The sequence below is a fragment of the Helianthus annuus genome, chromosome 7 (assembly GCF_002127325.2).
Source record: "Helianthus annuus cultivar XRQ/B chromosome 7, HanXRQr2.0-SUNRISE, whole genome shotgun sequence".
In the NCBI taxonomy this organism is placed as follows: Eukaryota; Viridiplantae; Streptophyta; class Magnoliopsida; order Asterales; family Asteraceae; genus Helianthus; species Helianthus annuus.
The window spans coordinates 115,627,216-115,651,580 of record NC_035439.2 but is presented as its reverse complement, the minus strand read 5'-3'; the positions used below and the strand labels follow the sequence as shown (position 1 = coordinate 115,651,580).

The following is a 24,365-nucleotide window of genomic DNA, read 5'->3' as shown; positions in this document are numbered from 1 at the left end:
ATCCAATCTTGTGCACAAATCAATGCCTCAGCAGTCTTAGATGTAAGAGAACTCCTATATTTATCAATGACCCTCCCACCGGTACTAAAGGCTGATTCAGATGCAACGGTTGACATTGGAATTCCCAAAACATGCTTCGCAATTTGAGAGAGAATAGGGAATTTAACTGAATTTGTCTTCCACCAACCCAAAACATCAAGTTCTTCATCTCTTCTTTCCGTCCCATCACGCAAATAAATTTCTACATCATTATCGACAACCCCTTCTCCACCTTCCTCTTCCAAATATTTTAAATAACCATCCTCTAAATCATCATGATCATCATCAACCAAATTAGGTGTGGAAGATGTATTCTTTCGGCCTTTTGCATTGTGTATTTTTGACTTGTAATGGTAATACAACTCCAATAATATTTCCTTCACTTGAGCCTTTACTTGCTTGATTTTCGTAGAACCTTTGCCGTATATCAAACTTAAAGAATAGCCAAGATAAGACATCTTATTTCGGGGGTCTAGAACCGGTGCCACGTACAATAAGAAATTCATATTGTCTAAATTATCCCAATATTTGTCAAATTTTGTTTTCATAGACAAACCCATATCTCTCTCCTTCATGTCAACACTTAAAGACATCTTTGTTATACTCGAATGCATTTTGCAGATCTCGACAAATAACAAATTTGCGGTCACATATTTAGACCCCGAAATCTTCTTTGTCACGTTAAAAAAGATCCTCAAAAACTCCATAAATAGCCTATTAGAACAAGTTAATAAAATATATCACATACAAACTTAAAACATATCATAACTAAATAAATATAAGATAAATTACCTAGCATTCTCCCAATCCTCTTTATCGGGTGCCCCCAAAACTTTATCACTCTTTTTTCGCTTTCTTGTACTCGTCTCTACATCCAAAACTTCACTATGAAAATATGATCTATAACTGAAATCCACATCTTGAAGTCTATTAACAAAAATACACATAACGTATTAGTATGAAACTAAAAAAATATATATAATTATGAACAATAATAAGAGATACCTGTCAAACGCTTTTTCAAACTTGAGTGTCTTTTCCAACATTAAGAATGTTGAATTCCATCGGGTTTCTACATCAAGACATGGTTTTCTTCTGCACTCGATCTTTTCTTTCTCAACACTATCTTTAAAGGTTTGAAACCTAGAAGAAGATGATCTTAAATATCTTACTGCATTTCGAATCCTTGCTATCGAATCAAATTGTTCTTCCAAACCATCCTTTACAACAAGATTGATAATATGAGCATTACATCTTAAATGCAAGTACTTGCAGTCTAGCACATAATGTGGACCCTTAAGCATTTTTTTAAATACTTAATTGCTCCATCATTTGATGATGCATTATCTACAGTTACCGTAAAAACCTTATCAATACCCCATTCTAGTAAGCAACGATAAACTAGTTTTCCTATTGTCTCACCCTTATGATTTGATATCTGACAAAAGTTTAGGATTTTCTTCCTCAACATCAATAACCGGTGCATCCTTTTTATTCATATTCAGAGTTTCACTGCCTGAATTTTCCATCTACATTTACACATAATTAAACAAGTCAGCATACAATATTATTTAAAAAGGTTAAACAGTGAGCTTAACATACAAAAGTAGATAATGCAGTCATACTTGATAACCTATTTAAAAAGAAACTACATCAGCAATTATAAAGCAACTATTTAAAAAGGTCAAACATCAATAACCGATTATGGAGTCATACTTGATAAAGAAGCCATTTAAAAAGTAGATAATTATAAAATTATACAAAAGGGTTTTGGGTAACCAAACCAGATCTTTACAAAAAAACAATTTTTCTTGACCGATCCACCTATTTTCCTAACCATATCAGCAAATAATATATGAAATAATATATTCATGGTTTGCCGTTTTTGGAGTATGCTGTTGAAATATTCTTGACCGATCCACCTATTTTTCTAACCATATCAGCAACTTTTTTTGGTCAATCTCATTAAACCATTAAGAAATAGAGAAGAAACAAACAAATGATTACTCGTACCTGGAGATTAGCGTCTCCAGTTGGAGTCTTGGAGAAGAATATGAAGCGTTTGTGAAAGTTGCGTATGTCGTACGATTCTACAAAAGCGGGAGATAATAAACTAGGGTCAGACGATCCATTCTTTTTTTATTATTGTAAACTATAATGGGCCAATAAGGTTGGGTCATGGTTAGTGTAAAATGTAATGGGCCAATAAGGTTGGGTCATGTTTAAAAGTTAAAACATTTAAATACAAACTTAAAGACTTATGGTGCTACGGATTTTGCTATGTTTAAAATATTCGGTTCGGTTCGGTTATTTGCGGTTATGAATATAAGAATAACCATAACCGAACCGCAAAAATCGGTTATTAAAAATATAAATAACCAACCCTTCGGTTATTTCGGTTATCGGTTATTTCGGTTCGGTTTTTTCGGTTATTTTGGTTACGGTTCGGTTAATTCGGTTGTATGCTCACCCCTAAACAAAACCCTAGTTCAGCATAAATCTCTAAATTGAAGGATCAAACTCAGTCCAAATCAAAATCCGAACATAGATTAGTGATCCTCATCACAAGGGCGTTACAAGGTATGTAAAATTTGGTGTTAATTCTCTGTTTGAAATTCTCATGAAATTGGGAAATCTGAAATTAGATGATGCATGTTTGTGATTTGGTTAGCTTAGTGTTGAGATGGTGTCTAGAAGTAAAACCTAGACAACTACATGTGAAATCATGTCCAAATTCAGGAAATCCCATGAACACATTGAAGGTGGGTTATGGGTTTTACAAGATAATGATGAACACTAGGGTTTAGAATGATTATTCCAGTGTAATTTGATCATAGAAAGTGATTTCAGAAAAAGTATGATGTTTAGGGATAAACCTAGATGATTCTTGTCAAAATCTTGCATGATACTTGTAGGGTTCATAATCACCATTGTAGGTGATTAATAAGCTGTAGAAACTTGGTAACACTAAGATCATGATTCTTGTTCTAGTGTAATCTGAGTTTTATGAGGTACTTTCTGAAATTTGGAAGTTAAAACATGTGTAAATGTGACTAATTGAAGTTGATTTAGATGATTATTACAAGTCAAAAACTTGATTTTGATGATGTAAAAAGCTGACCCGCTAGGTGTTTGTTAAAATGCCTAAGCGGGGATTAAAATGTTAAAAATCAGATGAAAACGCAGATTTGATTATTACAGAGAATTATGCAATAATGATTATGAAAAGAGTTCTAAGTTGATTGTGAATTGAACTCTTTAGGCAAAGAATCCGGATCGTCAAGCGGACAAGCCGGAGCGGATACGCGTTTGAAGGGTGTGCTCTAAAGGTACGCGACTTGTCGTCTCGTTACATTTACGTAGATAAGCCTAGTCGTAAATAAGTCTAATGTTGTTATGGCGAAAATAGTTGCGTTTGGTAAGTCTAAGAAGTGATGGAATTCACTCGACAAACCAAACGGGTCAAAAGAAATAGTTGAAATAGGTATGATGTCGAAATAGTGAAATGGAAACCCTTTGGTAAGTCTAAGAAGTGATGGAATTCACTCGACAAACCAAACGGGTTGAATTATGGTGTAAATTATTGTACTAGTGTTTTAGAGAGTGAAAAGGGCGATAACAATCACAAAAGCATAAAGCCATGAGATCGGTAAAGAAATGCGGGTGATAACAAGCCCCGGATGTTGGGTATAAAGTGCCATAAGCTTCCTAGTTATATGATAGTGAAATGAGTAAAGTTAGGACGGGTCGAATAATCAATTTATGCGTGGCAAATGTTTCGTAATATAGTTAACTGACCTTTGTCTTAATTGATAAAGGACATAATAGAATGCGAGAAATTAACATATTGGTTTGATAGAACGAGATCTCCGAGGATTTGGTTTAGCCGAATCAAACAAACAAAAAATCATGAACTTACAGGGAACACCGTAAGTTACGGTGGTACCGTAACTTACGGTAGACATAAAAAGACTTACGGCAGTCCTTTACTGTCTTACGGCAGATCTGGGTTTTTCAGCAACCATCGTAACTTACGGTGGTACCGTAAGTTACGGTAGACCTTAAACATTTGTGTCTAATTCTTTTATATCCTAGCTAATCGAATCCGTTTTAAGCGTAGTTTCGATTAAGAAATATTTCTAAGAATTTTAATGCTAAGATTTGTTTAAAATCTCCAGTTTCAGGTATTACTAGTAGGTGGACAATGATCAAGTATCTTTTGAAGAACCGAACACGAACTTTTGAAGCTTCCGTGTTAAACTTAACCTTGTTTAGACAATGTTTATGATGTAACCAGTTTTTAAACAATTCATGAATGTTTAAATTAGTCGGTAGTTGACTAATGTTTGTTACCTAAAAAAAAGATTTTATCTTTAGAACTTATGTTTAAAAAAAGGGTCATCTTTTATATAATTCTTATGAATTATTGTTAAATTCGAGTAGTAATTAGACGGGTGTTACAAATTGAGGCCAAAATATGAAGTTCTTCAAGAACACATGATGACGTCATCCTAGAATACCTTGAATCTTGATGATTTCATGGTTAAAAGTTAAGATCTAAAAGATAGAAAGGTGTAGGAGTGCGTGTAGATCAAGAAAGTACAAGATTTAGGACGAGATCTTACCGGAATCGAGAGAAATCTGAGAAAAGGTGAGGAGCACGAGCTGGTCGGACGTCACTTGCCAAAAGTAGTAAGTTGGAGAGTGACAAGGGGTATTTATAGGATGCCAAAAGAGGAAAAGGCTGGCCGATCAGCTAGGCAGCTCGATCGGACAGCCTGTCCGATCGGACAGCAGTCGGATCGGCCGGCTGGTCGATCGGCTGGTATCTTGATCGACCAGTTGCCTAATTCGAGTGTTCGGCGCGATGATTTTTGATATTTCGATTTCGATTGCGATTGATACGAATGCGATAGAGTTTCCTATTCAAATTACTTTTAATCCCAATAACTCATATCGAGCACTATCCTTTCTCCACTAATTATCATGATTCGATTTCGATTGAGTTCGATTGCGATTGAATTTCGATTGCGATTCGATTGATTATCACACACATAACGTAAATTAAACATGCACAAGTAACACATAAGGCACACACACACACACGTATTACAGTAACCCAAAATGCGTATATTCGAGTTTGCGAGCGCGATGATGATTAGATTAGTTCGATTTGCGTCTAATTAACTTTATCGCATTGTTACTTCCTATTATTCACAGTCGTAAAGCGGTTCGTGGCGTTAAACAATTTGATTACTTCGATTTTAACTAATTACTCCACATAATACAACTATCGTAAAAACTCAAAATAGGCTAACTACAGTCAAAGAAGTCAAAACAGTAATTGAGCAAGGAGTGACAGATCGCAATTAGCGATCTTTTCTTCCTTTGACTTCAGTCTTGACTTTGACTTTGACTTTCGAAACACGGGGTGTTACAGTGGGTCTTTATAAGACTCCTTATTTGGTTCCTCATTTTGATCAAGAACTTTATGTAACGCCCGACTCTTTTGTACTTTCCATTTATAGAAAGTTCTGTTCGTACTTCTATTTTTGGAAACCTTGTATTCTTGTAATCGTTTCCTTTCATTGTAATCATTATCAAACCGAGACTTGGATCATTAATGAAACTTGTATTTTGTTACATTATTGTTGTACGCACTCTAATTATGCTCGTATGTTCGATTAGTGAATCAATTTGTGCTTGAACGTTATTCTTGGAAACTATGTGCTAAACTTGTAATTAAACTAAACTTATGCATTGAACGTGTTTTGAACGAGAACGATACTTGGTTATGACATTTATACGCCTAATTATACTTTGATTTTGATCGTCTTACTTGATTTCACCTTATACTATGCTTTTATATCAAAACAAGTCCCTAAACTCTCAAGTTAGCACCAAAAGGGATTAAATATAAACTTCAGGGGCCTAAGTGTAACAAAACGAAAGATCTGGAAACCATACCCGCCGCGTGACGCGAGGGGGCTTGGCGTCACGCGAGCCCCTTGTTTCGGCAGAATGTGTGTTTCTTCCAGCTTTGTGCACGAAATCCCATTAATCTAACCCACCCAATCACCTTTAATCCACCTCTAATCACCTCCAATCATCTTATAACTCCTCCATTATAAATACCCACCTTCTCCAACCCATTTGACACTTTCACAACTCCTAAATCTTCACTAAACTACTCTCTAATCTGCAGTAAATCTGAGTTTTGGACAGATTCTTGTATCTTCACAAAAGTGAGTGTAACTTGCTCATTTCTCAACCAAATCACTTGGTTCTTCTTCCTATTGCTTTGTTATGTCCTTGGGTTTGAATCCTTGGTTTTTCCTTGGAAGAATCATGTTTGGATTTGCCCTAAAATGGACTGAAACTTTCTGTTTTGTTTATTATTAATCAACAACTTGTTATTTCTTATCCAACTTGTTTCTAACACATCTCACACCAATGTCCTAATGCTTACAACCTCTCCTATGGTTGGGTAAGCTTAAAAACATGGTTGAGACACTCAAAATCAGAGGATTAAACCTCATAAACTTGGTGTTTTGATTAGGGTTTTAACCCACAAGTCTTGTCAAACTTAGACTTTGATACATGAGTGATTATGGAACAACATGGGTTGTCCAAACATACAATCCTCACATGATTTGATGATTTCTATTAGTTAGTTTATCTTACATACTCGTATAAACCTTAGTTCGTGACCCTCCTTGGTTGTCTTTACATCAAGAGAAGTGGTGAACTTCAAAGGGGTGCCTAAATAGAAGCTTAGTCTTCCTACCCCATACATGACATCCTTGTAACTAAGAGGTGCCTAAATGGAGATTTAATCTTCTACCTCCTACTTGAAATATTGGACCTAAATAATATGTAATATTTAGCCTAAGTATAAGCATATACTCATTCGAACCTTTGATGTTAAACTTGTGTTTACATGTTAAAGAAGTAGAATATCATCCAAGACCTAAACCTTAATATGATTCTAATGGGTTCACTACCCATGAAAAACATTAAATAACCATATTGGTTACCTAGTGTCATATGATGGTTATAAAGTCTAAAAGGTGATTATTTTCACATACACATATACTTTCGTTATACTAAGTTATTTCCATATTCTTAATCTTCCGTAAACGCCAAACTCACACACCTACGTTTCCTCGTGTAGAAGGACTAGGTGCTCCAAGCTAAATCATCCACCAAACTTACTCTCGGAACTTCCAAGTCAAGACTTGTAAACCGTGAGTATACTCGATCCCTTTTTACCCTTTACACTTTGGGATGCAACATGTATACCTATTCAAAACAACTTTTATGCTTAAACAGAACATACTCTATCTATGAACGTGACATGAAACTATTATGAATGTTTGCTATGCTTGTATGCTCTATGAACAATTTGGAACGTTATATGCTCATTAACCTTGCTAGCCCACCTTAACAATTATGGCGCTATAGGATTAACGCCCCGCCCGCTATTCTAATTGGGTATTGTTAAGTTAAACATTACCACCCCGCTGAACGATTGGGATTAGGCTATTTGTATGCGTTGTATTCATGGGTTTGATCATATTGTACGCCAAAAATTGCATTGCTAGTAAATTTATTCATTTAGTAACATGTTGGATATGAGTTTTATTCTATTATGCTATGTAGTCAAACTTGTATACTCGCCTTTGCTTTTGCATTGAACTTTATTTTAATACATGTTGCAGGTTAATTATTGAGATGATATGCAAGACGAAACAAGATTTAGGGTGGACTAGATACACACCTAGATTAATCTATCTTTTGTTTGTTATGTTATGCTATGAAACAATGTTGTTATTTCTTTTGAATCTTGTATGACAATTTAGTTTTGAAATGAAATTTGAATTTAATTAAATATTGTCACATAGTGTTATGACGTCTCTAGCAATCTATACACACTTCGTCTCATCCCGATGTTTCCGCCATCGGTTGGGGTGTGACAGATTGGTATCAGAGCCATAACTATAGGGAATTAGGAAAATTGCCATGCTTTTGCCCTAATCTATAGTTCTAGGAATTTTGCCTCTTATTTGTCGTTTAAAACTTTTGTGCTCTACCATGCATGCTTCCTAGCTATACTTTCTATTAAAATTATGTGCCTTTCCTAAGGCAAGCACTAATACACTTATGCTATTTTTATACTCTTGTAACACCAACGAGAAGAATTTACCAAAATAGGCGTGAAACCCACAATTTGGTAAACGACTCTCATTCTAACTTTAATCTATTTTGCACGAAATTTCACCATTAAGCTAGGAGTGACATCCACAACTTAATGGTAATTTCCATTTCAACTCTAGTGGACCCTCGTCAAAGTGTCAAAATTTTATTTTGATTGACGAGTACCAACCACATTTAGGGTACGAAATCGTCAAGTTAGGGGTGAAACCCGCATCTCGTCGATTAAGTCCCATTCCTCGATTTTTATTCTCGCCAAAGTCCCGAATGTTTCAATCATTTGGAGATGTGTAGTAACCGGAAGGGTAAGATACCGTTAATCGCTTCTCGACGAGAGTATCTTACTTATAGGCCAAAGCACAATATCTCTAAATCGAAAGAACTTTCGACCCACTTTGGAATAGTCGACGTTTCTCTACCCGAAACAATCCAATGTTTTATTGAGCCTCTCTTTTATGTATCTCAATTTATATGTGATTTTATACTAGAACGTTCGTTCATTTCAAAATGTCGTTTTAATCATTTCGCACGTTATCGCAATCACAAACAATAATAATCCCTCGTGAACAAACTAAATTTACGATGCTTTCGTTTATTCATGTTATGCTATGTGGAATTCATGATTATGCTATATGAGACGTTTAAACTTTTATGCTATGTTAATCAACTTGAAACTTTATGCTATGTGACCCTTTATGCTATGTGATCAATTTCTTTTTCTAAAACAAGCATCATGACCAAGTCTCACTCATTTCGTTATTTTGAATCTTAGATGTCTTCTCGTCACTCCAACGCGTCTAGGAAGTCAAAGTCTCGCTCCATCAAGAAGATGATGGCTTTCATGGCCGATCAATTTGCTCGCGTCGTTCCAAAGGTCATTTCCGAGATTCGAGCCTCTGAAACTCCTCACTCTTCCGTCGACTCTAAGGTCGAAGCACGCAAGCCCGTCTCGTTCAATTTCAAACACTTTTCATCGTGCAATCCAAAGTCATTCACTGGCAATGATGGGGTGACCGCCATGCTTGAGTGGTTTGACAGCATAGAGGTCACATTCATCAATAGCGAGTGCCCCGATGAACTCAAGACGCGCAGCGCGACTGGGGTATTCCAAGCCCGAGCTCTCGAGTGGTGGACGAATGAAAGAAACATACGTTCGAACGAGCTGGCTTATGCTTTAACATGGGAAGAGACTAAGGCCCTAATGATGGATGAGTTTTGTCCTCTGCATGAGCAACGAAAGTTGGAGGAAGAATTTTGGGTATTAAAGCAGATTGGTGATGACAACCTAGCCTACACCACCCGTTTCAAACAACTCTGTTTCATTGTCCCTCACCTTGTTTCGACCCCTGATCGCAAGAAAAGCAAGTATATCAATGGTTTACCCCCTAGTATGCGTGACACAATCGAGGCAGCCAAACTCGATAGCATCGAAGACATTTACCGTTTGGCCGCGTCTTTGAACAACAACCGTGTTCGCGATAAGCAAGCCGCAAACCCCGTTCCTTCGAAGCCAGCCAATCAAATCACCCAACAATCGAATAACAATAGGGGAAAGAAGCGAAAGCAATCCAACCCCGCTTGTAACGCGATTGTGCCACCTGTTAACCCAAACCCTGTTGCTCCTGATAACGCCCAAAGGTCGTACACTGGGATTCACCCCAAGTGTGCCACTTGTAACTATCATCATCCCGTCAATGCTAGGTGTCGCCGTTGTGGCATTTGTAACCGTTATGGACACGACACCGCCTTTTGTCGATACCAACAACAACAAGCACCACAAGCTCAGCAAGCACCACAAGCTCAGCAAGCGCCACAAGCTCCACCTGCTCCTCAGAACGCAAGACCACCTAGGGCATGTTTCAAATGTGGGGATGTTAATCATCTTCGTCCCCAATGCCCTCAATGGATCCAAGAGCAGCAGCAACCTCCTCGTGGACGCGCCTTCAACCTAAACGCGAATCAAGCACGCAACGACAATGATGTCGTTAATGGTACGTTTCTTGTTAACCATCTTTATGCTTCGATACTATTTGATACTGGTGCGGACAAAAGCTTTGTGTCCTTAGAATTCGAATCATTGTTAAATTGCACACGCTCTAAGCTACCTAAGTCGTTTTCCGTTGAAGTCGCCAATGGCAAATCTATCTTAGTCGATTCCATTCTCCTCGACTGTCGTCTTACTCTTAACGAGCATGCTTTCTCTATTGATCTCATACCCATGCAATTGGGTAGTTTCGACGTCATCATAGGCATGGATTGGCTTCAAAAGAATCATGCTGAAATCGCTTGTCACGAGAAATTCGTCCGCTTACCTCTTCCATCTGGTGACGTCTTGCACGTTTATGGAGACCGACCTTCAAGGGGACTAAAGTTGATGTCCTGCACACAAGCGAACAAGTACTTACGCAAACAGTACTTTGCCTTTTTAGCCCACGTTGTGGAAGAAAAGGGCAAGGGAAAAAGTTTAAGTGATGTCCCAGTGGTGCGCGATTTCCCTGACGTCTTTCCTGAAGATCTACCCGGTCCTCCTCCTCCTCGATCTGTTGATTTTCGTATTGACCTCGTACCTGGTGCGACTCCTGTTGCCAAGGCTCCTTATCGTCTTGCACCTTCCGAGATGCAAGAATTGTCTTCTCAGCTTCAAGAACTCCTCGATAAGGGTTTCATTCGTCCAAGTACCTCTCCTTGGGGTGCTCCTGTGCTCTTCGTTAAAAAGAAAGATGGTTCTTTCCGCATGTGTATCGACTATCGTGAGCTCAACAAACTCACCGTTAAGAATCGTTATCCTCTTCCGCGTATCGACGACCTCTTTGATCAACTTCAAGGCGCTACCTGTTTCTCCAAAATCGATCTTCGTTCTGGTTATCATCAACTTCGAGTCCTCGAAGAGGACGTTCCCAAAACCGCTTTTCGCACTCGCTATGGACATTACGAGTTCGTGGTTATGCCCTTTGGCTTGACCAACGCACCCGCTGTGTTCATGGATCTCATGAATCGTATTTGTAAACCATACTTGGATCGCTTTGTGATCGTCTTCATTGATGATATTCTCATTTATTCTAAATCTCGAGCCGATCACGAGCGTCATCTTCGCCTTATACTTGAACTTTTGCGTGTTGAACGTTTATATGCTAAGTTTTCTAAATGCGAGTTTTGGATCAAAGAAGTTCAATTCCTTGGGCACGTTGTTAGTGAAAAAGGAATCCATGTCGACCCTTCAAAAAATCGAAGCCGTGAAGAACTGGACCGCGCCTAAATCTCCTTCTGAAATCCGTTCTTTCTTAGGATTGGCGGGTTATTACCGTCGTTTCATCTCGAATTTTTCAAAGATCGCCGTTCCTCTCACCTCGTTGACTCAAAAAGAGAAACCTTTTGCTTGGGGTCCTGAGCAAGAGGAATCCTTTCAAACTCTCAAGGACTTGCTTTGCAACGCTCCTATTCTCGCTCTTCCTGATGGGAATGACGATTTCGTGGTGTATTGCGATGCCTCAAATCGTGGTCTTGGTTGTGTGCTTATGCAACGAGAAAAAGTCATCGCTTACGCCTCTCGTCAACTCAAAATACATGAGAAGAATTATACTACCCATGACCTCGAGCTTGGCGCAGTTGTTTTTGCGTTAAAGATTTGGCGACACTACCTATATGGTACTAAGTGTGTGGTTTTCACTGACCATAAGAGCCTACAACACATCTTTGACCAAAAAGAACTCAACATGCGACAGCGACGTTGGGTGGAATTACTCAACGACTACGACTGCGAGATTCGCTACCATCCTGGTAAGGCGAATGTCGTGGCCGATGCACTTAGTCGTAAGGCTCATGTAGATGTCATTCGTTGTTTTCATATCTCGAGCGATCTTCACAATCGCATTCGTGAAGCGCAGTACTCCTCTATCAATGAAGGTTCCATGGCTGTAGAAATACGTGGAGCATCTGAAAGTCAACTCGTTTCAAAACCTGATGGTCTCCTCTATTGTTGCGATCGCGTCTGGATACCAGATCGTGACAATCTTCGTGACCTTATCATGAACGAAGCACACAAATCTAGGTACTCAATTCACCCTGGCACTGACAAGATGTACCATAATCTACGTGCATCCTATTGGTGGCCTGGTATGAAGAGAGACATTGCTGTGTACGTTTCCAAGTGTCTTACCTGTTCGAAAGTCAAAGCCAAGCACCAACGACCTTCTGGTCTACTCGAACAACCTGAATTCCCCGTGTGGAAATGGGATAGCATTGCTATGGACTTCATAACTAAACTCCCACGTACACCTTCTGGTTACGACAGCATTTGAGTAGTCATTGATCGGTTGACTAAGTCCGCACAATTCATTCCCATTCGCGAAGATTTCAAGGTTGAACGACTTGCTCGTGTCTATACCAATGAAGTCATACGCCATCATGGTGTTCCTCTCGACATCATTTCTGATCGTGATGGTCGATTCACTTCGCGTCTCTGGCAAACTTTTCAGTCCGCTATGGGTACTCATTTGAATCTTAGTACGGCCTTTCATCCCCAAACGGATGGACAGACTGAACGTACTATCCAAACCCTAGAGGACATGCTCCGTTCTTGTGTCATCGACTTTGGTGGTAGTTGGGATGTGCATTTACCTTTGATCGAGTTCTCGTATAACAACAGCTACCACTCCAGTATTCAAATGGCTCCTTTCGAGGCATTGTATGGTCGCAAATGCCGATCTCCTTTAAGCTGGCACGAGATTGGTGACAAACATTTTACTGGCCCTGAGATCATACAAGAAGCAACGGATAAGATTCTCCAAATCCGTGACAATCTACTCAAGGCTCGAAATCGTCAAAAGAGCTACGCAGACAAGGGACGCAAACCTATGGAATTCGACGTTGGGGACCATGTCCTACTCAAGGTGTCTCCTTGGAAAGGAGTGGTTCGTTTTGGTAAAAAGGGAAAACTTGCCCCTCGCTATGTTGGTCCTTTCAAGATACTCGAAAGGATTGGTAAGGTGGCTTATCGACTCGACTTACCTCAAGAGCTCAGCAATGTTCATCCAACGTTCCACGTCTCTAACCTAAAGAAATGTCTCGCTGATGAAGGACTTCAAGTTCCTCTCGAAGATCTTCAAATCAACGATACTATGCATTTCATGGAAAAACCGGTAGAAATCGTGGACCAGCAAGTCAAGTTACTAAGGCGCAGTAAGATTCCTATCGTCAAGGTTAGATGGGAAGGAAAACGTGGCGCCGAATTTACTTGGGAACTCAAAAAGGATATGAAGTCAAAGTATCCTCATCTTTTCCCTACGTCTTCCAAAATTTCAGGACGAAATTTCCTAAAGGAGGGGAGACTGTAACGCCCGGCTCTTTTGTACTTTCCATTTATAGAAAGTTCTGTTCGTACTTCTATTTTTGGAAACCTTGTATTCTTGTAATCGTTTCCTTTCATTGTAATCATTATCAAACCGAGACTTGGATCATTAATGAAACTTGTATTTTGTTACATTATTGTTGTACGCACTCTAATTATGCTCGTATGTTCGATTAGTGAATCAATTTGTGCTTGAACGTTATTCTTGGAAACTATGTGCTAAACTTGTAATTAAACTAAACTTATGCATTGAACGTGTTTTGAACGAGAACGATACTTGGTTATGACATTTATACGCCTAATTATACTTTGATTTTGATCGTCTTACTTGATTTCACCTTATACTATGCTTTTATATCAAAACAAGTCCCTAAACTCTCAAGTTAGCACCAAAAGGGATTAAATATAAACTTCAGGGGCCTAAGTGTAACAAAACGAAAGATCTGGAAACCATACCCGCCGCGTGACGCGAGGGGGCTTGGCGTCACGCGAGCCCCTTGTTTCGGCAGAATGTGTGTTTCTTCCAGCTTTGTGCACGAAATCCCATTAATCTAACCCACCCAATCACCTTTAATCCACCTCTAATCACCTCCAATCATCTTATAACTCCTCCATTATAAATACCCACCTTCTCCAACCCATTTGACACTTTCACAACTCCTAAATCTTCACTAAACTACTCTCTAATCTGCAGTAAATCTGAGTTTTGGACAGATTCTTGTATCTTCACAAAAGTGAGTGTAACTTGCTCATTTCTCAACCAAATCACTTGGTTCTTCTTCCTATTGCTTTGTTATGTCCTTGGGTTTGAATCCTTGGTTTTTCCTTGGAAGAATCATGTTTGGATTTGCCCTAAAATGGACTGAAACTTTCTGTTTTGTTTATTATTAATCAACAACTTGTTATTTCTTATCCAACTTGTGTCTAACACATCTCACACCAATGTCCTAATGCTTACAACCTCTCCTATGGTTGGGTAAGCTTAAAAACATGGTTAAGACACTCAAAATCAGAGGATTAAACCTCATAAACTTGGTGTTTTGATTAGGGTTTTAACCCACAAGTCATGTCAAACTTAGACTTTGATACATGAGTGATTATGGAACAACATGGGTTGTCCAAACATACAATCCTCACATGATTTGATGATTTCTGTTAGTTAGTTTATCTTACATACTCGTATAAACCTTAGTTCGTGACCCTCCTTGGTTGTCTTTACATCAAGAGAAGTGGTGAACTTTAAAGGGGTGCCTAAATAGAAGCTTAGTCTTCCTACCCCATACATGACATCCTTGTAACTAAGAGGTGCCTAAATGGAGATTTAATCTTCTACCTCCTACTTGAAATATTGGACCTAAATAATATGTAATATTTAGCCTAAGTATAAGCATATACTCATTCGAACCTTTGATGTTAAACTTGTGTTTACATGTTAAAGAAGTAGAATATCATCCAAGACCTAAACCTTAATATGATTCTAATGGGTTCACTACCCATGAAAAACATTAAATAACCATATTGGTTACCTAGTGTCATATGATGGTTATAAAGTCTAAAAGATGATTATTTTCACATACACATATACTTTCGTTATACTAAGGTATTTCCATATTCTTAATCTTCCGTAAACGCCAAACTCACACACCTACGTTTCATCGTGTAGAAGGACTAGGTGCTCCAAGCTAAATCATCCACCAAACTTACTCTCGGAACTTCCAAGTCAAGACTTGTAAACCGTGAGTATACTCGATCCCTTTTTACCCTTTACACTTTGGGATGCAACATGTATACCTATTCAAAACAACTTTTATGCTTAAACAAAACATACTCTATCTATGAACGTGACATGAAACTATTATGAATGTTTGCTATGCTTGTATGCTCTATGAACGATTTGGAACGTTATATGCTCATTAACCTTGCTAGCCCACCTTAACAATTATAGCGCTATAGGATTAACGCCCCGCCCGCTATTCTAATTGGGTATTGTTAAGTTAAACATTACCACCCCGCTGAACGATTGGGATTAGGCTATTTGTATGCGTTGTATTCATGGGTTTGATCATATTGTACGCCAAAAATTGCATTGCTAGTAAATTTATTCATTTAGTAACATGTTGGATATGAGTTTTATTCTATTATGCTATGTAGTCAAACTTGTATACTCGCCTTTGCTTTTGCATTGAACTTTATTTTAATACATGTTGCAGGTTAATTATTGAGATGATATGCAAGACGAAACAAGATTTAGGGTGGACTAGATACACACCTAGATTAATCTATCTTTTGTCTGTTATGTTATGCTATGAAACAATGTTGTTATTTCTTTTGAATCTTGTATGACAATTTAGTTTTGAAATGAAATTTGAATTTAATTAAATATTGTCACATAGTGTTATGACGTCTCTAGCAATCTATACACACTTCGTCTCATCCCGATGTTTCCGCCATCGGTTGGGGTGTGACACTTTAAAAGTTTGTTCTATGGCGACCTCTTCTTCAACAAAGTGGTCAATCTCTTGACTTGTATCAGGTGGTTCATCTTCATCTTCAATTAGGGGGTCATTATTGCCGAAAGGATATTTCATTGAACGCTCAAGATCGATGCTCCTTTTAAATGCCCCTAATTGAAGAGATAGATTGTTGTACTTCCGGTTTTTCAAGGCTTCGTGTGTTTTTACAAAAGGTCGTCCCAACACTAGAGGAACGTCATCAAGGATGACAAAGTCGGTTGGGATTACCATTTGGTTTGTTTGGACCAAGACATCCTCAACTATACCGATTGATTTTATCACTTTTCGATTGGATAGAAAAATGGGTATTTGAAGTGGAGAAAAATCGCTAATACTTAATTTTTCGAAAATGTAATTAGGTATTATGTTAACACAAAGATCTTTATCAATCGTGACATTACTAATAAATGAATTTTGAAAAAAACATGGAACCGGTGTAATGTTAATTTCAAATGGGTCTTCTTTTATTAGCGAAGTTTTATCATTTGTTAACTAAATACTTACCGTTTCGTCAATTTTAATGTTAGTGTTTAACTCTTTTAAAAACTTAGGATGAGTGGGTACTAAACAATGATTTTCGAAAGAAGGTGACAAGAGATTAATTTCTTCAAAATTAGACTCTTCTTGGATTTTAACGTTAACAGACTCGCCTTTTTCGTTGTTTAACTCATGTGATGGATTTTCACTTATTTGTTCTTCCATTTTTACCTCTTCAACTATCTTTTCTTTATTACAAGTTAATTCTTCTCTTGCGCGGGACTCCTCTTCCCTTGCGCGAGATTCTTTTATGTATCGCTCGATAGTTTTAAGGTGTTCTAGTATCCTATCGGTTACTTCGGTGATAGAGTAAGGATCGGGATTTTCAAAGCTTGAATCCGGATGTTCGATCCTTGGTTCCTCATTGATGTGCGTTAGGTGTAATATAACTTAGGTGTATATTTTAAGCCCTTTTACACTTTTTAGCCAAGTTTTAAATTTATAAAACACGATATTTACTAACACTAAACACACATATGGGCAAGTGCACCCATCGTGGACGTAGTATAGTGTTGGTAAGATACCGAGGTCGTCCAAGGACACAAGAGCTTTTAGTACCGGTTTATCCTCAACCTCTAATCAAATCAAAATGTTAGGAAAAGATTTTTAAAGTATAAAAATAAAACTAACTAAAATGCTGAAAAAGAAAATAAAATTAAAAACAGATAAACAAGATGAATCACTTGGATCCGACTCGTGTGTAGTGTAACCTTTGATTCTTTTCGCACTTTTGCACTTGTTTAAGAGATTATCTTAGTTATTGTAGTAGGCCCCTCTTTTGAAGGTGACGTTACCCTCAACCCAGTAGTTTGAGTCAGCAAGGATACAATCCTAAAGGGTCGGATTATTGAAAGATAATTAATTAAGTTATTAATGCATAATGTGGTAGGCCCCTCTTTTGAAGGTGACGTTACCCTCGGCTAAGTAGTCTGAGTCAGCAGGGATACAATCCTAAGTAGCCGGGTTAAAGTTTTAATAGTAGTTTAACTTATGAGGGGATCAAAGAGTTTGGACCCCTGCCATCCAATACCGTTGGGTATTGAAGGAGGTCCTACTAAACTTGACCCAGGTCCTTTGCAGGATCTATACACTGAACAATGGCAAGACTCTTACCAAACTGTTCCCTTAACCCCCGACCGGGTAGCCAACATACCTCCATATATACCGTGGAGATATGAATGGTGAAAATCTTTTATTTTATATAGACAGTAAAATAATGCCAAGACACCACGGACAAACGATAAGGAAGAATCACCTTCAACATAAGAAACTAGTAGTTAAAGTCATTAATACAAAACCAATTAAAAAGTGCAAAAGATTAAAAATAAAAAGTATTACACTAAACACTTGTCTTCACCAAGTGATGTAAGAGACTTAGGCAAACATGGCCTTTGATTGTCAAGAACTCTTACGATCAATCTTGGATCCCGAGACGACTCACACACTCTATGATGGACAATGGATGATGGTGTCGTGATGGTGGTGGGTGGTGGGTGAAGTGTGAGAGAGGTGGTGTGCCAAGGGATGAGTTGCAAGAGCTCCAAGCACTCCTATTTATAGGCTGAACAGAAGCTTGGGCACGGCCCCGTGTCCACTGGGCACGGCCCCGTGTCCACTGGGCACGGCCCCGTGTCCATCCGACTCTCTCCCTTCATTAATTGCAATTCGCAATTTCATTAAATGTGTCTACAACAGTTGACCACGCCCCCGTGTCCGATGAGCATGGCCCCGTGGTGGGCAGTAGAAGCTTCTATCACTTTGTCTTTTCTGCTGACACTTGGGCACGCCCCCGTGATCACTGAGCACGGGGCGTGTTCAGTCTTCTGTCTTCTTGTTTTGCTTTGGGAAGATGCTGTCGGGAGGTCGGGCATGCCACGTTTGTTCCTTTTCTTGTATTTATGTTAGATTTAGCTGTCTTTTTGCTTCTTTTGTTCATTTGAGCTCATTTAATCCTGAAGATACAAAAGGAAGACAAAAACACACTTTTTCCAACATTAGTACTAAAAAAAAGGGTTAGTTTTATGCCACAATTGATGTATTTTATATGTTGCATTTTGTGCACATCACTCATAGTACTCATATGAAGTAGATGAATCATACCATTGTTCTTCATTGTAAGCATATGGTGGATAAGGGTCGTAATTGTATTTTTCATAATACTCATATGAGGTGGGTTGTTCACGCCATGGTTCCTCATAATAAGTATATGAAGGTGGTGGCTCATATCTTGATTCCTCAAAGTATGAGTATGAAGGCTCATACCTTGGTTCATCAAAATATGAGTATGAGGGAGAAGGTTCATACCTTTAGTCTTCATAGGATGTGTATGAAGTTGATGGCTCGTACCTGGGCTCCTCATAATAGGTGTATGAAGTGGATGGTTGAGATGAGTCATAATATTGTACCAAGTGCGGGTTACCACAATTAGTGCAATAGTCTCTCCTATAATCATCCTCCTCATAGGTGTAGTTGTAGTCTCCTGAGTATTGATCCATAAGAATCACTCAGCAGACCACAACAGAGTCTCGAGACCAGAAAACGAAAATAAAAACGGAAACAGAGGCTGGACACGGCCCCGTGTTCAGTGGACACGGCCCGTGTTCAGGGTCTGTATCTAGGCGTTTGAATAAAAGTTACTGGTTTTGTGCAGCACGGGGGCGTGTTCAGTGAGCACGACCCCATGTTCAGACTCTGTATCTAGGTGTTTTATGAAAAATATGCAGCACGGCCCCGTGTTCAGTGAGCACGGCCCGTATTCAACCTACTGTAAATGCAAAACTAAACTAAAATGCAGAAAAATATGCGCGCGTTTTGAAAAACTGATTAGGCCGTCGATTTTAAGCTTTCTTAAAATCCTTGTGTCCCCGGCAACGGCGCCAAAAACTTGATGTGCGTGTAGTGTAATATATTTTTAATGTATATTTTAAGCCCTTTTACACTTTTTAGCCAAGTTTTAAATTTATAAAACACGATATTTACTAACACTAAACACACATATGGGCAAGTGCACCCATCGTGAGCGTAGTATAGTCTTGGTAAGATACCGAGGTCGTCCAAGGACACAAGAGCTTTTAATACCGGTTTATCCTCAACGTCTAATCAAATCAAAGAGTTAGAAAAATGTTTTAAAGTAGAAAAATAAAACTAACTAAAATGCTGAAAAATAAAATAAAAATAAAAACAGATAGACAAGATGAATCACTTGGATCCGACTCGCCTTTAGTGTAATCTTTGATTATTTCCGCACTTTTGCACTTTTTAAGAGAGTATCTTAGTTATTGTAGTAGGCCCATCTTTTGAAGGTGACGTTACCCTCAACCCAGTAGTTTGAGTCAGCAAGGATACAATCCTAAAGGGTCGGATTATTGAAAGATAAGTAATTAAGTTATTAATGCATAATGTGGTAGGCCCCTCTTTTGAAGGTGACGTTACCCTCGGCTAAGTAGTCTGAGATAGCAGGGATACAGTCCTAAGTAGCCGGCTTAAAGTTTTAATAGTAGTTTACATATGAGGGGGTCAAAGAGTTTGGACCCCCACCATCCAATACCGTTGGGTATTGAAGGAGGTCCTACTAAATTTGACCCAGGTCCTTGCAAGATCTATACACTGAACAATGGCAAGACTCTTACCAAACCATTCCCTTAACCCCCGACCAGGTAGCCAACATATCTCCATATAGACCGTGGAGATATGAATGGTGAAAATCTTTTATTTTATATAGACACTAAAATAATGCCAAGACACCACGGAAAAATGATAAGGAAGAATCACCTTCAACATATAAAACTAGTTATTAAAGTTATTAATACATAACCAAATAAAAAGTGCGAAAAGATTAAAAATAAAAAGTATTACACTAAATGCGTGTCTTCACCAAGTGATGTAAGAGACTTAGGCAAACATGGCCTTTGATTGTCAAGAACTCTTACGATCATTCTTAGATCCCGAGACGACTCACACACTCTATGATGGACAATGGATGATGGTGTCGTGATGGTGGTGGGTGGTGGGTGAAGTGTGAGAGAGGTGGTGTGCCAAGGGATGATTTGCAAGTGAGCCAAGCACCACTATTTATAGCCTGAACAGAAGCTCGGGCACGGCCCCGTGTCCATCCCTCTTCTCTTTCTTCATTAATTGCATTTTGTCTGCATTAGTTGACCACGCCCCCGTGTCCGCTGAGCACGACCCCGTGTGCAGAAGCATATCTTTACTATCAAGATTTACTTAGATTCTGTGAATCTTAGATGGTACCACGGCCCCGTGTCCGCTGGGCACGCCCCCGTGGTGGGTGATAGAAGCTTCTACAACTTTGTCTTTTCTGCTGACACTTGGGCACGCCCCCGTGCTCATTGAGCACGGGGCGTGTTCAGTCTTCTTTTCACTTGTTTTTGCTTAGGAAGATGCTGTCGGGGGGTCGGGCATGCCACGTTTGTTCCTTTTCTTGTATTTATGCTAGATTTAGCTGTCTTTTTTGCTTCTTTTGTTTATTTGAGCACATTTAATTCTGAAAATACAAAAGGAAGACAAAAACATACTTTTTCCAACATTAGTACTAAAAAAAGGTTAGTTTTATGTCATAATTGATGTAATTTATATGTTGCATTTTGTGCACATCACGCTGCGATGGGCCTGTTAAACGGGAAAATTAGATGAAAAACGTTGAACCCCACACATACGTTGCGGCGTGTTACCTCGGAAAATTTAGAACAAAACGTTAAACGGAAAATTTGCGAAAGATGTAAAGTACAAGGGATCAAAATTGAAAGTAAAAAAGTGTTGGGGTTAAGTTGTAAAAGATGAAAAACTTTGGGTTAAAAGCAAAATAATCAAGGAGTTAAATTGCAAAAGGTGAAGATTTTTGAATTAGAAGTGAAAAATCAAATTAATCAAAGGGTTTAAATTACTAAAAATTAAAACTTTAGACTTAAATTGTCAATGATTGAAACTTTAAGGTTAGATATGAAAATTTCATTTTTTTAAAACTCCCAAGGCCAACAATACAATTACGTTATGCATAAACATGTTGTTTATTTATAGTTTTGTAATTTTGTAATACTTAAATTCGATTTTACTCAATTAGGGGTGTTCATCGGATCGAGTATCGAATTCTCGAATTATTCGAATCGAATTATTCGAATAATTTTTATTATTTCTTGAATTCGTATTCGATTCGAATTCGATTTAAACTTACCGAATTCGATTTGAATTCGTATTCGAATAAAAAACCCAATTCGTATTCGCTTCGTATTCGATTAAAAATTCGATTTAATTCAGATTCTGTATAAACATGTAAAAACTATCAAAATAAAACATAAATTTTAAAGCATCCATAAGCACGATATCACATTAAAGTTCCAAATAAAGTACCATAAGTCTAAAATTCAAAACGAGAAGTCAAATAACCACACTACACTAAAAGTTAATATTTATAGGGTTATAAATCTATTGATAGATTTGTTACTTAGGTTTTAGTTATGGACTTATGGGCCATGTAGTGGGTTTGGTAATATGTAATTTTAATACTTGGAAAACAAAATTGAAAATAATTTATAGTATAGCTTAATAAAAGTTATATATGCATTATATTTAAAAATCATAAATAAAAATGTATAATTTTTATTTGTCACACCCCGACCACGTAAAACAACAAATTGTGGCGGAAACGTCGGGGGTGTTGTAACAGAATCATTGTTTCATAACACATGGAAATTTGAAATTTTGTTTTATTGATTAAACTAGTTTAAGAACCCGCGAGGTTCGCGGGTGGACTAAAACACAAATGAATAAGTTTAATTTATTGAACTAATCATTTGAATTAAATGACCGTTCAAGTAATAAATTAGTAAACTACAATGAGACAAATAATTTAATCTCTCGAGATACATGATGATGCAAATTTGTGTAATATTGTGTTTATGGAAGATAATGGATAGCGAATTATAAGTCAATGTACTGTTTATTTATGTAGAATTTTAGGTTAATATTTAAGTGTGTGTATGAGTATACATGTTTTGTATTACGTTAACAAAATTCATTAAAAACAACAAAAAAATAAACATTAAATGACTTCAAACAAATGTTATGGATCATTTTAGAGAACAGTTACATGGAATGAATGATCGAACGATGAATGAGTACATGGAGATCACAAGTCACGAAATACTTCTTTGTAAACTACATTTGTCGTTTTATTAGTAGGTTTATCGTCATTGTCCAAAATCAGAAGTTTAACTCCTTGTCTGGTTTTAACTCTCGATAAAGCAACATACAGCTGACCGTGGGTGAAAACTGGCTGTTTCAAATACAGACCAACTCTAGACAGTGATTGTCCCTGGCTCTTGTTAATAGTCATTGCGAAACAAACAGCCAACGGAAATTGTCTCCTTTGAAACTCAAAAGGAATTTTTTTTATCAGAAGGTATCAAACTAATCCTTGGTATATAAGTGCGAGTGCCTATGTTCCCTCCGAATATTATCTCGGCTTCTATTACACGGTTATACATTTTTTTGACCTGTAGTCGTGTACCATTGCAAAGACCATTTTGTTGGTCAATCTTACGTAAGAGCATCAGCGGCACGCCTACTTTTAGTGCTAGCCTATGATTAGGTAAGCCGGATACTTTAAGACTGTTAAGCACATCAGGAGAGTATAGTTTTTGTTGTGTAGCGTTTGGATTTTCAGACTGACAAAGACTGTCTGAACTAAGATATTCTCGTTCTTCGCCTGGCAATAGTGACAACAACCGATCATTAATTTCATGCACAACCTCGTTCTTAGGTGCAAGTATAGCCCTCTCACTGAAATAATTTTGATTGTTGAAGTTTTCAAGAATTGAAGGATACACAAAATCAATTAAAGTTGAAATGGGGTCCGATGTATCAGTGATCAGAAAATCGCTTGGTATTTCAATTGATGCTTCTCCATCATTTGGACCACCAACATTTCCCTCACCTATATCCAAAAGCCATTTTGCAAATTGTTTTATTTCTTCAGCGTCCGATGCTGAATTTCCAACTGTTAACCTCATGTTTTTTGTTAGTCTCAGCTACTTACATGTATTCCACAGGTAAGACGAACTTAATGAGGCATTGACAATCTCTTGTCTTCCACCATTTGGAACAACAGGAAGGATCTGTCTAAAATCGCCTCCTAAAACAATAACCTTTCCTCCAAAGCGGATATTTGAGCTGTTGGAAGTGTCGATATTGAAAATGCCGTTCATTGTTCTATCCAACGCTTCTAATGCATGCTTATGGACCATAGGCGCTTCGTCCCATATAATCATGTTTGTTTCATGTAGTAGTCTAGCTACATCTCCATCAGGTTTTATATTAGAAACTGAATCCTCTGTAAGATTCAATGGAATACGAAACCTGGAATGCGCGGTCCTGCCACCAGACAATAACAACGACGCGATCCCACTGGAAGCAACGTTTAATACAATTTGACCTTTTGATCTGATTGCCGCAGATAATGTCTTCCATAAGAAGGTTTTCCCGGTCCCACCATAGCCGTACACAAAAAAAACCCCACCTTTGTTACCCTCAATTGCGTTGATTGTTTGTTGGAAAACTGATCGTTGCTCCTCAGTTAGCAAATTCAATTGATTACTAAATTCAATTTCAAGATTGGTTTTGTCGTAGACACGCTCCTCGTTAATCAAACGATTGTCTGAATCAGACATAGACGCATTATCTGGGTACGGCATTGTCTC

At 38.0% G+C, this 24,365-nt stretch overlaps 1 protein-coding gene across 1 annotated transcript; it reads right to left on the bottom strand.

Moving 5' to 3' along the window:
* Positions 1-1,463: 1,463 nt before the first annotated feature.
* LOC110866788 lies at positions 1,464-23,678 on the bottom strand. Its single transcript, XM_022115936.1, has 3 exons — positions 23,177-23,678; positions 1,665-1,672; positions 1,464-1,568 (listed from the first exon to the last, which is right to left on the bottom strand). The coding sequence occupies exons 1-3, from the start codon at positions 23,676-23,678 to the stop codon at positions 1,464-1,466; spliced, it is 615 nt and encodes a 204-aa protein (XP_021971628.1).
* Positions 23,679-24,365: the final 687 nt, after the last annotated feature.

Bases quoted from the DNA above. Each gene is read 5' to 3' on its own strand.
- LOC110866788 (XM_022115936.1), bottom strand. From the start codon at position 23,678: ATGAGGTTAACAGTTGGAAATTCAGCATCGGACGCTGAAGAAATAAAA.